This window comes from Oncorhynchus gorbuscha, linkage group LG03 (genome assembly GCF_021184085.1).
Source record: "Oncorhynchus gorbuscha isolate QuinsamMale2020 ecotype Even-year linkage group LG03, OgorEven_v1.0, whole genome shotgun sequence".
NCBI classification, from domain to species: Eukaryota; Metazoa; Chordata; class Actinopteri; order Salmoniformes; family Salmonidae; genus Oncorhynchus; species Oncorhynchus gorbuscha.
The window spans coordinates 24,634,924-24,649,021 of NC_060175.1; the positions used below are offsets into that span (position 1 = coordinate 24,634,924).

At 50.3% G+C, this 14,098-nt stretch overlaps 1 protein-coding gene across 4 annotated transcripts in view; it reads left to right on the forward strand.

Annotated features, from left to right (window-relative positions):
- LOC124029066 (neurofascin-like) overlaps positions 1-14,098 on the forward strand; it is a 90,123-nt gene that overhangs the window by 26,086 nt on the left and 49,939 nt on the right. For all 4 annotated transcript variants that reach the window (XR_006837717.1, XM_046340923.1, XM_046340928.1 and 1 more), the window contains exons 5-7: positions 8,457-8,653; positions 9,217-9,339; positions 10,954-11,124. Coding sequence is in view for 3 of the 4 variants with exons in the window: in XM_046340923.1 (XP_046196879.1) it covers positions 8,457-8,653; positions 9,217-9,339; positions 10,954-11,124 (491 nt within the window). In the remaining variant the exon portion in view is untranslated. The remainder of the gene's footprint in view (positions 1-8,456; positions 8,654-9,216; positions 9,340-10,953; positions 11,125-14,098) is intronic.

Consider the following 14,098-nt stretch of genomic DNA (forward strand, 5'->3'; position numbering starts at 1 on the left):
CTGTGACAGTTATACAGGGTGGCAGTCATTATTGTGAGCATGAATAGGCCAACTCAGCCATCCTGCACACCATTTCACCCCCTACCCTCCACCTGGACCCCATTCCAATCCCTACCTGAACCTTGTCAGCACCCCACCAAAACGCTACCCAATACTCATTGGCACACTTTGCCCTAACCCCCTAAATCCACCCCCACTTCTATTCCTCACTTCCAAACCATCCAGCCACCCCATGACATCCACCCAGTTACCCCATGACAGCCACCCTATAACAGCTACTCCATGACATCCACCCCATGACAGCCATCCAGCCACCCCATGACAGCCATCCAGCCACCCCATGACAGCCATCCAGCCAGCCCATGACAGCCATCCAGCCACCCCATGACAGCCACCTCATGACAGCCATCCAGCCATCCCATGACAGCCACCTCATGACAGCCATCCAGCCATCCCATGACAGCCACCTCATGACAGCCACCAGCCACCCCATGACAGCCATCCAGCCACCCCATGACAGCCATCCAGCCACCCCATGACAGCCACCTCATGACAGCCATCCAGCCACCCCATGACAGCCACCTCATGACAGCCATCCAGCCACCCCATGACAGCCACCTCATGACAGCCATCCAGCCACCCCATGACAGCCACCCCACGACAGCCATCCAGCCACCCCATGACAGCCAGTCAGCTCTCCTAACATTACAATATGCTTTTTTACCTTTATTTTACTAGGCAAGTCAGTTAAGAACAAATTCTTATTTTCAATGATGGCCTAGGAACAGTGGGTTAACTGCCTGTTCAGGAGCAGAACGACAGATTTTGTACCTTGTCAGCTCGGGGATTTGAACTTGCAACCTTTCGGTTCCTAGTCCAATGCTCTAACCACTAGGCTACCCTGCTAACCCACTGAACCCACATGATACCCCGCCCCTCCTTCCACCTTGGGAAAGGGGATACCTAGCCAGTTGCATTGAATGCTTTCAACTGAAATGTCTCTTCTGCATTTAACTCAACCCCTCTAAATCTGAGAGGTGCAGGGGGGGGGGGATTCGAATTAGCGACCTTTGCTGGCCCAATGCCCATAACCGCTAGGCTACCTGCCGTTCCTAAAAACTTGATATGCCAGCCTGTTCCCTCTACCCCATTCTGCCTACTCTCTCTCTCTCTTACCCTCCTCTCCCCTCACTCCCATCCTCTCCCCACAACCGCCTCCTCTCTCTCTCACTTACCCTCCTCTCCCCTCACTCCCGTCCTCTCCCCACAACCGCCTCCTCTCTCTCTCACTTACCCTCCTCTCCCCTCACTCCCATCCTCTCCCCACAACCGCCTCCTCTCTCTCTCTCTCACTCCCCCTCCTCTCCCCTCACTCCCATCCTCTCCCCACAACCGCCTCCTCTCTCTCTCACTTACCCTCCTCTCCCCTCACTCCCATCCTCTCCCCACAACCGCCTCCTCTCTCTCTCACTTACCCTCCTCTCCCCTCACTCCCATCCTCTCCCCACAACCGCCTCCTCTCTCTCTCTCTCACCCTCCTCTCTTCCCTCATTCCCGTGCTCTCTCCACAACCGCCTCCTCTCTCTCTCACTTACCCTCCTCTCCCCTCACTCCCGTCCTCTCCCCACAACCGCCTCCTCACTCTCTCTCTCACTTACCCTCCTCTCCCCTCACTCCTGTCCTCTCCCCACAACTGCCTCCTCTCTCTCTCACTTACCCTCCTCTCCCCTCACACCCGTCCTCTCCCCACAACCGCCTCCTCTCCCTCTCACTCCCTCCTCTCCCCTCACTCCCGTCCTCTCCCCACAACCGCCTCCTCTCTCTCTCTCACTCCCCGTCCTCTTCCCTCATTCCCGTGCTCTCCCCACAACTGCCTCCTCTCTCTCTCACTTACCCTCCTCTCCCCTCATTCCCGTCCTCTCCCCACAACCCCCTCCTCTCCCCTCTCCCATCCTCCCCCACAACCCCTCCTCTCTCCCTCACTCCCGTCCTGTCCCCACAACCCCTCCTCTCTCTCTCAATCCTCCCCCTCCTCCCGTCCTCACAACCTCCTCCTCTTCCCTCACTCCCTCCTCCTCTCCTGTCCTCTCCCCACTCCTCCTCTTCCCTCACCCTCCCCCCCTCCTTTCCCATCAACTGCCTCCTCTTCCCTCACTCCCCCTCCTCTCCCATCTACAACTGCCTTCTCTTCCCTCACTCCCCTCCTCTTCCCTCACTCCTCCTCCTCTCCCATCTACTGCTTCCTCTCCCATCACTCCCCCTCCTTTCCCATCTACTGCCTCCTCTTCCTTCACTCCCCTCCTTTCCCATCTACTGCCTCCTCTTCCCTCCCTCACTCCTCCTCCTCTCCCCTCACATCTACCGCCTCCTCTTCCTTCACTCCCCCTCTTTTCCCATCTACTGCCTCCTCTTCCCTCACTCCCCCTCCTCTCCCCTCACATCTACTGCCTCCTCTTCCCTCACTGCCCCTCCTCTTCCCTCACTCCCCCTCCTCTTCCCTCACTCCTCCTCCTCTTCCCTCACTTCCCCTCCTCTTCCCTCACTCCTCCTCCTCTTCCCTCACTCCCCCTCCTTTCCCATCTACTGCCTCCTCTTCCCTCACTCCCCCTCCTCTCCCATCTACTGCCTCCTCTTCCCTCACTCCCCCCCTCTTCCCTCACTCCCCCTCCTCTCCCATCTACTGCTTCCTCTCCCATCACTCCCCCTCCTCTTCCCTCACTCCCCGTCCTCTCCCATCTACTGCCTCCTCTTCCCTCACTCCCCCTCCTCTTCCCTCACTCCCCCTCCTCTCCCATCTACTGCTTCCTCTCCCATCACTCCCCCTCCTCTTCCCTCACTCCCCCTCCTCTTCCCTCACTCCCCCTCCTCTCCCATCTACTGCCTCCTCTTCCCTCACTCCCCCCCTCCTCTACCATCTACTGCCTCCTCTCCCATCTACTGCCTCCTCTCCCATCTACTGCTTCCTCTCCCATCACTCCCCCTCCTCTTCCCTCACTCCCCCCTCTCCTCACTCCCCTCCTCCCCATCTACTGCCTCCTCTTCCCTCACTCCCCTCCTCTACCATCTACTGCCTCCTCTCCCATCTACTGCCTCCTCTCCCATCTACTGCCTCCTCTCCCATCTACTGCCTCCTCTCCCATCACTCCCCCTCCTCTTCCCTCACTCCCCCTCCTCTACCATCTACAGCCTCCTCTCCCATCTACTGCCTCCTCTCCCATCTACTGCCTCCTCTTCCCTCACTCCCCTCCTCTACCATCTACTGCCTCCTCTCCCATCTACTGCCTCCTCTCCCATCTACTGCCTCCTCTCCCATCTACTGCCTCCTCTCCCATCACTCCCCTCCTCTTCCTCACTCCCCTCCTCTACCATCTACTGCCTCCTCTCCCATCTACTGCCTCCTCTCCCATCACTCCCCCTCCTCTACCATCTACTGCCTCCTCTCCCATCACTCCCCTCCTCTTCCCTCACTCCCCTCCTCTACCATCTACTGCCTCCTCTCCCATCTACTGCCTCCTCTACCATCTACTGCCTCCTCTACCATCTACTGCCTCCTCTACCATCTACTGCCTCCTCTACCATCTACTGCCTCCTCTCCCATCACTCCCCCTCCTCTACCATCTACTGCCTCCTCTCCCATCACTCCCCCTCCTCTTCCCTCACTCCCCCTCCTCTACCATCTACTGCCTCCTCTCCCATCTACTGCCTCCTCTCCCTCCTCCCCCCTCTACCATCTACTGCCTCCTCTCCCATCACTCCCCCTCCTCTACCATCTACTGCCTCCTCTCCCATCTACTGCCTCCTCTCCCATCACTCCCCTCCTCTTCCCTCACTCCCCCTCCTCTACCATCTACTGCCTCCTCTCCCATCTACTGCCTCCTCTCCCATCACTCCCCCTCCTCTACCATCTACTGCCTCCTCTCCCATCACTCCCCCTCCTCTACCATCTACTGCCTCCTCTCCCATCTACTGCCTCCTCTCCCATCTACTGCCTCCTCTCCCATCACTCCCCCGCCTCACCTCTCATTCCAGCAGATGACATAATACATGACAAGGCATGCACACACACACACACACACACACACACACACACACACACACACACACACACACACACACACACACACACACACACACACACACACACACACACACACACACACACACACACACACACACACACACACACACACATTTACATTTTAGTAATTTAGCAGACGCTCTTATCCAGAAAGACTTACAGGAGCAGGGTTACACACACTAACACACATAGACACACGCAGGCAGACAGGCAGACATGTAGACGGACGGACAGGCAGACAGACAGGCAGATAGACAGATAGACAGACAGACCCTTAGTCTCCTGTGGTTGTGTAAGGTGGCTCTGACCAGCTGAGCACAGTGATCTCATTCAGGGGTGCTTTATGTTTTGAGGCACAGTGAAGGTTTACACACACTCACAACACACACACTGCTACACATGCACACAAACACGCATACACAAATACACACACAATGCACAAACACATGCCCGCTCATACACACAGTGCACACACACCCCTCTTCCTTCCCAGGAAAGTAATTGTGTTAGAATAATGCAGTTGACTATTCATGCTCATGGATCATTCAAAGAGGTATCAATCACTCATTCAGTCCCACACAGTCCTGTTGGCTTCCATACAGCCTCAAATAGAGTGTGAGCTATTGTCCTGATGTAGCTCTGGTCCTACGGCCCTGGTTCTATAGTCTGCCACAGACAGAGCTATGGGACTGGGCTCTCCTCTGCTGTCTTCTCTCCTCCCCTCCTCTTCTGCCCTCCCCTCCTCTCCACTCTTCACCTCTCCTCTCCACTAATCTCCTCTTCTATCCTGTCCTCCCCCTCCTCCTCCTCCCCTCCTCTCCACTCTTCACCTCTAATGTCCCCTAATCTCTCCTCCTCTGTCCTGTCCTCCTCCCCTCCCCTCCTCTCCACTAATGTCCTCTTCTATCCTGTCCTCCCCCTCCTCCTCCCCTCCCCTCCTCTCCACACTTCACCTCTCCTCTCCCCTAATCTCTTCTATCCTGTCCTCCTCCTTCCCTCCTCTCCACTCTTTACCTCTACTCTCCCCTAATCTGTCCTCTTCTATCCTGTCCTCCTCCTCCCCTCCTCTCCACTCTTTACCTCTACTCTCCCCTAATCTGTCCTCTTCTATCCTGTCCTCCCCTCCTCTCCACTCTTCACCTCTACTCTCCTCTAATCTCCTCTTCTATCCTGTCCTCCTCCTTCCCTCCTCTCCACTCTTTACCTCTACTCTCCCCTAATCTGTCCTCTTCTATCCTGTCCTCCTCCTCCCCTCCTCTCCACTCTTTACCTCTACTCTCCCCTAATCTGTCCTCTTCTATCCTGTCCTCCCCTCCTCTCCACTCTTCACCTCTACTCTCCTCTAATCTCCTCTTCTATCCTGTCCTCCTCCTCCCCTCCCCTCCCCTCCTCTCCACTCTTCATCTCTCCTCCTCTATTCTGTCATCCCCTCCCCTCTCCTCTCCCCTAATCTCTCCTCTTCCATCCTGTCCTCTTCCTCCCCTCCTCTCCACTCTTTACCTCTACTCTCCCCTAATCTGTCCTCTTCTATCCTGTCCTCCTCCTCCCCTCCTCTCCACTCTTTACCTCTACTCTCCCCTAATCTGTCCTCTTCTATCCTGTCCTCCTCTCCACTCTTCACCTCTCCTCTCCCCTAATCTCCTCTTCTATCCTGTCCTCCACCTCCCCTCCCCTCCCCTCCTCTCCACACTTCACCTCTCCTCTCCCCTAATCTCCTCTTCTATCCTGTCCTCCTCCTCCCCTCCCCTCCTCTCCACTCTTCACCTCTCCTCTTCTATCCTGTCCTCCTCCTCCCCTCCTCTCCACTCTTCACCTCTCCTCTCCCCTAATCTCCTCTTCAGTCTTTTCCTCTACTATACATTTTATGTAAATATGACGGTAAGCATGCTCTATAATCCCTTTCCAAAATAGCAGCCCTAGCAGTTATGCAACCACATGCTGTCATTATTGGTTAACCAATCAAAAGAGCTTCTGAAAAAAAATAACATTTTGTGTGGTTGCACCGACACAAATTAAGCCTTTTCTCCTGGCCGTAAAAGCATTTCTAATTGGAGAATCTTCTCAAACAGTGCTTTTTATAAGGTGCTTTAGTAACAAAACAGATGGCACTGTGATAAACTGCATCCAGTTTGCTGAGTAGAGTATTGGAAGCTATTTTGTAGATGACATCACCAAAGTCGAGGATCGGTAGGATAGTCAGTTTTACTAGGGTAAGTTTGGCAGCGTGAGTGAAGGAGGCTTTGTTGCGAAATAGAAAGCCGACTCTAGATTTGATTTTAAATTGGAGATGTTTGATATGAGTCTGGAAGGAGAGTTTACAGTCTAGCCAAACACCTAGGTACTTATAGATGTCCACATATTCAAGGTCGGAACCATCCAGGGTGGTGATACTAGTCGGGTGTGCGGGTTCAGGCAGAGAACGGTTGAAAAGCATGCATTTGGTTTTACTAGCGTTTAAGAGCAGTTGGAGGCCACGGAAGGAGTGTTGTATGGCATTGAAGCTCATTTGGAGGTTAGATAGCACAGTGTCAAAGGAAGGGCCAGAAGTATACAGAATGGTGTGTCTGCGTAGAGGTGGATCAGGGAATCGCCCGCAGAAAGAGAAACATCATTGATATATACAGAGAAAAGAGTCAGCCCAAGAATTGAACCCTGTGGCACCCCCATAGAGACTGCCAGAGGACCGGACAACATGCCCTCCGATTTGACACACTGAACTCTGTCTGCAAAGTAGTTGGTGAAGCAGGCAAGGCAGTCATTAGAAAAACCGAGGATACTGAGTCTGCCGATAAGAATATGATGATTGACAGAGTCGAAAGCTTTGGCCAGGTCGATGAAGACGGCTGCACAGTACTGTCTTTTATCGATGGCGGTTATGATATCGTTTTGTACATTGAGCGTGGCTGAGGTGCACCCAAGACCGGCTCGGAAACCAGATTGCACAGTGGAGAAGGTATGGTGGGATTCGAGATGGTCAGTGATCTGTTTGTTGACTTGGCTTTCGAAGACCTTAGATAGGCAGGGCAGGATGGATAAAGGTCTGTAACAGTTTGGGTCCAGGGTGTCTCCCCCTTTGAAGAGGGGGATGACCGCGGCAGCTTTTCAATCCTTGGGGATCTCAGACGATACGAAAGAGAGGTTGAACAGGCTGGTAATAGGGGTTGCGACACTGGCGGCGGATAGTTTCAGAAATAGAGGGTCCAGATTGTCAAGCCCAGCTAATTTGTATGGGTCCAGGTTTTGCAGCTCTTTCAGAACATCTCTATCTGGATTTGGGTAGGCTGGGGACAAACTGGGGAGGCTTGAGCAAGTAGCTGCGGGGGAGGGGAGCTGTTGGCCGAGGTTGGAGTAGCCAGGAGGAAGGCATGGCCAGCTGTTGAGAAATGTTTGTTGAAGTTTTTGATTATCATGTATTTATCGGTGGTGACCGTGTTACCTAGCCTCAGTGCAGTGGACAGCTGGGAGGAGGTGCTCTTGTTCTCCATGGACTGTACAGTGTCCCAGAACTTTTTGGAATTAGAGCTACAGGATGCAAATGTTTGCTTGAAAAAGCTGGCATTTTCCTTCCTGACTGACTTCGTGTATTGGTTCCTGACTTCCCTGAACAGTTGCATATCGCAGGGTCTATTCAATGCTATTGCAGTCCGCCACAGGATGTTTTTTTGCTGGTCGAGGGCAGTCAGGTCTGGAGTGAACCAAGGGCTATATCTGTTCTTAGTTCTGCATTTTTTGATATTTTATATTTGATATTTTTTGATATTTTATATAAGATGGTGAGGAAGTTACTTTTAAAGAATGACCAGGCATCCTCTACTGACGGGATGAGGTCAATATCCTTCCGGGTCGATTAGAAAGGCCTGCTCGCAGAAGTGTTTTAGGGAGCATTTGACAGTGATGAGGGGTGGTCGTTTGACCGCGGACCCGTAGCGGATACAGGCAATGAGGCAGTGATCACTGAGATCCTGATTGAAGACAGCACAGGTGTATTTGGAGGGCCAGTTGGTCAGGATAATGTCTATGAGGGTGCCCATGTTTACAGATTTAGGGTTGTACCTGGTAGGTTCCTTGATGATTTGTGTGAGATTGAGGGCATCTAGCTTAGATTGTAGAACTGCCGGGGTGTTAAGCATATCCCAGTTTAGGTCACCTAACACAACAAACTCTGAAGCTAGATGGGGTGCGATCAATTCACAAATGGTGTCCAGGGCACAGCTGGGAGCTGAGGGGGTCGGTAGCAGGCGGCAACAGTGAGAGACTTATTTCTGGAGAGATTCATTTTGGGTATGGACCTGGAAAGTATGACATTACTTTGCAAGCTATCTCTGCAGTAGTTCTGATCCTGTTCTGTTATGTTCTTTTTGTTTCCATGGTGACTCAGGTTCTCATGGCGACGGAACGGGAAGTTCTTCAACGTGTGGAAGGATCCACGGGTGACGATGCGGGAGCGCTCGGGAACGCTGGAGATTAGCTTCCGGAGCGGAGGGAGGCCAGAGGACTATGAGGGGGAATACCAGTGTTTCGCCTCTAATGACTTTGGAACGGCGCTGACCAACAAGATCCTACTACGAGTGTCCAGTGAGGAGTCTGTTAATTCACATCCACACACACACACACACACACACACACACACACTCCCGTGGATTAAATGCAGAAGACACATTTCAGTTGAAGACATTCAGTTGTACAACTGACTAGGTATCCCCCTTTCCCTCTGACACACACACACACACACACACACACACACACACACACACACACACACACACACACACACACACACACACACACACACACACACACACACACACACACACACACACACACACACACACACACACACACACACACACACACACACACACACACGTATAGACATAGACACAAAAATCAGTAGTCTATAAGTATCTATAAGTATCTCATACACGGGAGGTTGGTGGCACCTTAATCAGAGAGGATGGGCTCGTGGTAATGACTGGCGCGTAAACAGTGGAATGGTATTTAATACATCAAACACATGGTTCCCAGGTGTTTGATGCCATTCCATTTACTCCGTTCAGTCCATTATTATGAGCCGTCTCCCCTCAGCATCCTCCTTTGATCTCATGTCACCTACATACCTCTCTCCCTCCCTCTGTCAGAGTCCCCTCTGTGGCCCAAGGAGGTGTTGGAGCCAGTAGTAGTGGGTGAGGGTTCTTCCCTGGTCTTGGCCTGTAACCCTCCTCCAGGCCTGCCCCCTCCACACACCTTCTGGATGAACAGCGGTGAGTCTAGCTCTCTCTCTGTCTCTCTCTATGTCTGTCCCCCTCTCCCTCTGTGTCCTTCTGTCCCTCTTTATCCCAGTCGTTTGTCCTCTTCGGTGACCTCTCAGCTCTTCTGTCACTTGCTATTTAATGCTATTGCTTTATTTTCTCTCTCTCCCTCTCTCTCTCCTGCTCTCTCTCCCCTCTCTCTCTCTTCTGTCTGGAAGTGTTTCAAACCTCTCACTCTCAAGATATCCTCACTTTCTTTCTCTCTCTCTCTCTCTCTCTCTCTCTCTCTCTCTCTCTCTCTCTCTCTCTCTCTCTCTCTCTCTCTCTCTCTCTCTCTCTCTCTCTCTCTCTCGCTTGATCACTCGTTCACTCTCTCTCTCTCTCCCTCTTTTCTATCTCTCTATCCTCTTCTCTAGTGGTGTGTGTTACTGCTGACCCACTGTAATTCTGTGTGTGTGTGTGTGTGTGTGTGTGTGTGTGTGTGTGTGTGTGTGTGTGTGTGTGTGTGTGTGTGTGTGTGTGTGTGTGTGTGTGTGTGTGTGTGTGTGTGTGTGTGTGTGTGTGTGTGTGTGTGTGTGTGTGTGTGTGTGTGTGTGTGTGTGTGTGTGTGTGTGTGTGTGTGTGTAATTATCTGACGGTTGGGTAAAGAGCTGAGGCCAGAAGCCATTTTAAGAGCCCAGACTGAAGTAGTCCTTCACAGCTAATGGTGTCGCTATACTCTCTGGACTGTACTTCACTACTCTCACTTCACTAAATCTTTATTAGCCAAGCTAATTATAGCCATGGGGCCACTATGAACATAATACATCAAGTATATAATAGCAATCATAGCATTATGGCACATTGCCCAGTCACAGTTACACACCACCACTACATTTGACCACCGGCGGGGGCATGATTGGACCACGGCACCGTCAAGACAACCAGATTGGCCCTATCACTCGTCTTAGTTACAGAGTGTGTGATCATCTGTCGGGAGCATCTGTGCGTGTTAGAAGTTAACATTAACACAGAGCCACAGAGTGACAAGTCCCAGTCCCAGTGCTACATCATCACAGAGGATGACAACACTAGAGCTGACCAGGCTGGCACCATAGATATAGAATCCTAGTTAGGATATATTGTCTATAGCTGGCCCCACTGGCTACCGCTGTGTCCTAACACTGCTGGTACTCTGTTACACGTTACATACACTCAGCTCAGGTCCAGTCAAGTTAGGAGTTTAAGCCAATGAGACCAGACTACAGTTAGAGTTTAAAGGATAACATCTATTTGATCTTTATCTATCTGGTTGGGACTGACTCTGTTTTTCAAGTCACATGAGATGTAGGCTAATCCACTTGGTCAGTCTAGTGGATGCCTCTGAAATTAGATCATGTTATGGTCCATTATGAAGCATACAGTCTAAATGATTTAAGATCTTTCTCACTCACTCCCTCTCCCTTCATTCTCTGCCATATTTACCTCTTTCTCTCCCTCTCTTTCCTCCCCCATCATTACCTCTCCTTCTCTCATCTCTCCCTTCCTCCTTCCTCTTTCTCTACCGCCTCCATTCTCTCTCTCTCTCCTTTCCCTCACTCCAATCCTCCCTCTTCCCTCCCTCCCTCTGTCCTTCTCCCTCCACAGCCATGATGCCTATAACCCAAGATAGGCGTGTGTCCATGGGTCTGAATGGAGATCTGTATTTCTCTAATGTTCTGGCTAAAGACTCGCACACAGACTACAGCTGCAACGCCCGCTTCCTCTTCACACACACCATCCAGCAGAAGAACCCCTTCACACTCCAAGTGCAGACCAGTAAGTAGGCTACACACACACACACACACACACACACACACACACACACACACACACACACACACACACACACACACACACACACACACACACACACACACACACACACACACACACACACACACACACACACACACACACACACACACACACGTATCCCTACACGCACCAAATGTCTTTGAATGTAGTCATGTTCTATCACTGTGTATGAATAGGATCATCTATTGTATGGTCAACCTGTATGCCTCACATGAAATATGAGATGTCTCCCTCTAGTGGTGGCCTAGGCCATGACATGTACAGGATGTTATTTTACCAGGACTTTCTCCTTTGTACCTCAGTGTGTGCTGTTGAGGCTGTGTTCGCTCCTCCAGCTCTGCCACAATTGTTCCTGACAGAGGAATTCTCCACAGTGCCCATCTGTCTGTAAGAAGTTGACATTTTTCTTTTTCTGACGCAGGGGAGAAAGCTGCTCAGTGCTAATTTCTGACACAGGGGAGAAGCTGCTCAGTGCTAATTTCTGACACAGGGGAGAAAGCTGCTCAGTGCTCATTTCTGATGCAGGGGAGAAGCTGCTCGGTGCTCAGTGCTCATTTCTGACACAGGGGAGAAGCTGATCGGTGCTCAGTGCTAATTTCTGACGCAGGGGAGAAGCTGCTCGGTGCTCAGTGCCCATCCATTCTTACAGCTAGCTCTCTTGGAACTGGAAATCAACCCCTCTGTAAAAATGTTTGTTGAAAGTGCATTATATTTACATTACAGTGCCTTGCGAAAGTATTCGGCCCCCTTGAACTTTGCGACCTTTTTCCACATTTCAGGCTTCAAACATAAAGATATAAAACTGTATTTCTTTTAGAAGAATCAACAACACGTGGGACACAATCATGATGTGGAATGACATTTATCAGATATTTCAAACTTTTTTAACAAATCAAAAACTGAAAAATTGGGCGTACAAAATTATTCAGCCCCTTTACTTTCAGTGCAGCAAACTCTCCAGAAGTTCAGTGAGGATCTCTGAATGATCCAATGTTGACCTAAATGACTAATGATGATAAATACAATCCACCTGTGTGTAATCAAGTCTCCGTATGAATGCACCTGCACTGTGATAGTCTCAGAGGTCCGTTAAAAGCACAGAGAGCATCATGAAGAACAAGGAACACACCAGACAGGTCCGAGATACTGTTGTGAAGAAGTTTAAAGCCGGATTTGGATACAACAAGATTTCCCTAGCTTTAAACATCCCAAGGATCACTGTGCAAGCGATAATATTGAAATGGAAGGAGTATCAGACCACTGCAAATCTACCAAGACCTGGCCGTCCCTCTAAACTTTCAGCTCATACAAGGAGAAGACTGATCAGAGATGCAGCCAAGAGGCCCATGATCACTCTGGATGAACTGCAGAGATCTACAGCTGAGGTGGGAGACTCTGTCCATAGGACAACAATCAGTCGTATATTGCACAAATCTGGCCTTTATGGAAGAGTGGCAAGAAGAAAGCCATTTCTTAAAGATATCCATAAAAAGTGTTGTTTAAAGTTAGCCACAAGCCACCTGGGAGACACACCAAACATGTGGAAGAAGGTGCTCTGGTCAGATGAAACCAAAATTGAACTTTTTGGCAACAATGCAAAACGTTATGTTTGGCGTAAAAGCAACACAGCTCATCACCCTGAAACCCCATCCCCACTGTCAAACATGGTGGTGGCAGCATCATGGTTTTGGCCTGCTTTTCTTAAGCAGGGACAGGGAAGATGGTTACAATTGATGGGAAGATGGAAGAAAACCTGATGGAGTCTGCAAAAGACCTGAGACTGGGACGGAGATTTGTCTTCCAAAAAAGGCAATGATCCAAAACATAAAGCAAAATCTACAATGGAATGGTTCAAAAATAAACATATCCAGGTGTTAGAATGGCCAAGTCAAAGTCCAGACCTGAATCCAATCGAGAATCTGTGGAAAAAAACTGAAAACTGCTGTTCACAAATGCTCTCCATCCAACCTCACTGAGCTCGAGCTGTTTTGCAAGGAGGAATGGGAAAAGATTTCAGTCTCTCGATGTGCAAAACTGATAGAGACATACCCCAAGCGACTTACAGCTGTAATTGCAGCAAAAGGTGGCGCTACAAAGTATTAACTTAAGGGGGCTGAATAATTTTGCACCACTTCATGATTGTGTCCCACTTGTTGTTCATTCTTCACAAAAAAAATACAGTTTTATATCTTTATGTTTGAAGCCTGAAATGTGGCAAAAAGTCGCAAAGTTCAAGGGGGCCGAATACTTTCGCAAGGCACTGTATGTGCATGTGTATGTACAGGAGTGTCTCTGTGCGTGTGTTTTCATCCTTACAGCCATGTGTGTGTGTGTGTGTGTGTGTGTGTGTGTGTGTGTGTGTGTGTGTGTGTGTGTGTGTGTGTGTGTGTGTGTGTGTGTGTGTGTGTGTGTTCTGCATGCCGCATAACGACACTTCCTCTGTCAACTCCACTGACCCATATGGTGGTCAGTCCAGACAAACACACTTCCAGTTACCTCCCACTCTTCACCCCCAGCAGTACCCGGTCATCATCCTAAACAGCTAGCCACGTAGCCTAGCCTGCTAATGCTAACTTCTCAGTGCAATGGATCTGTTAACAACACAGCTAGCTAACACAGCTAGCATCATAGCCTAGCCTGCTAATCTTTCCGCTCAATGGCTTTTCTTTCAATACTGTTAACATTATTTCCAGACTGATATAGTCCTTCAATAGCAAGCACATAAACCTTAACTTTGGCCTGCTAACCAGCCAGCTAAACTGAACTGAATTCAAGTGTAGCATGTTTTATTATTTACACACCCTGATGACACTCACCCTAACCAATACCTCTCACAGGCAAAATATAACATGGGGTTGATTGCCCATAAGGTCCTTTATCCTTGCATATCCTTCTCTCTCAGAAGCTGACTCATTGCATATGCAGTAACTCTGAC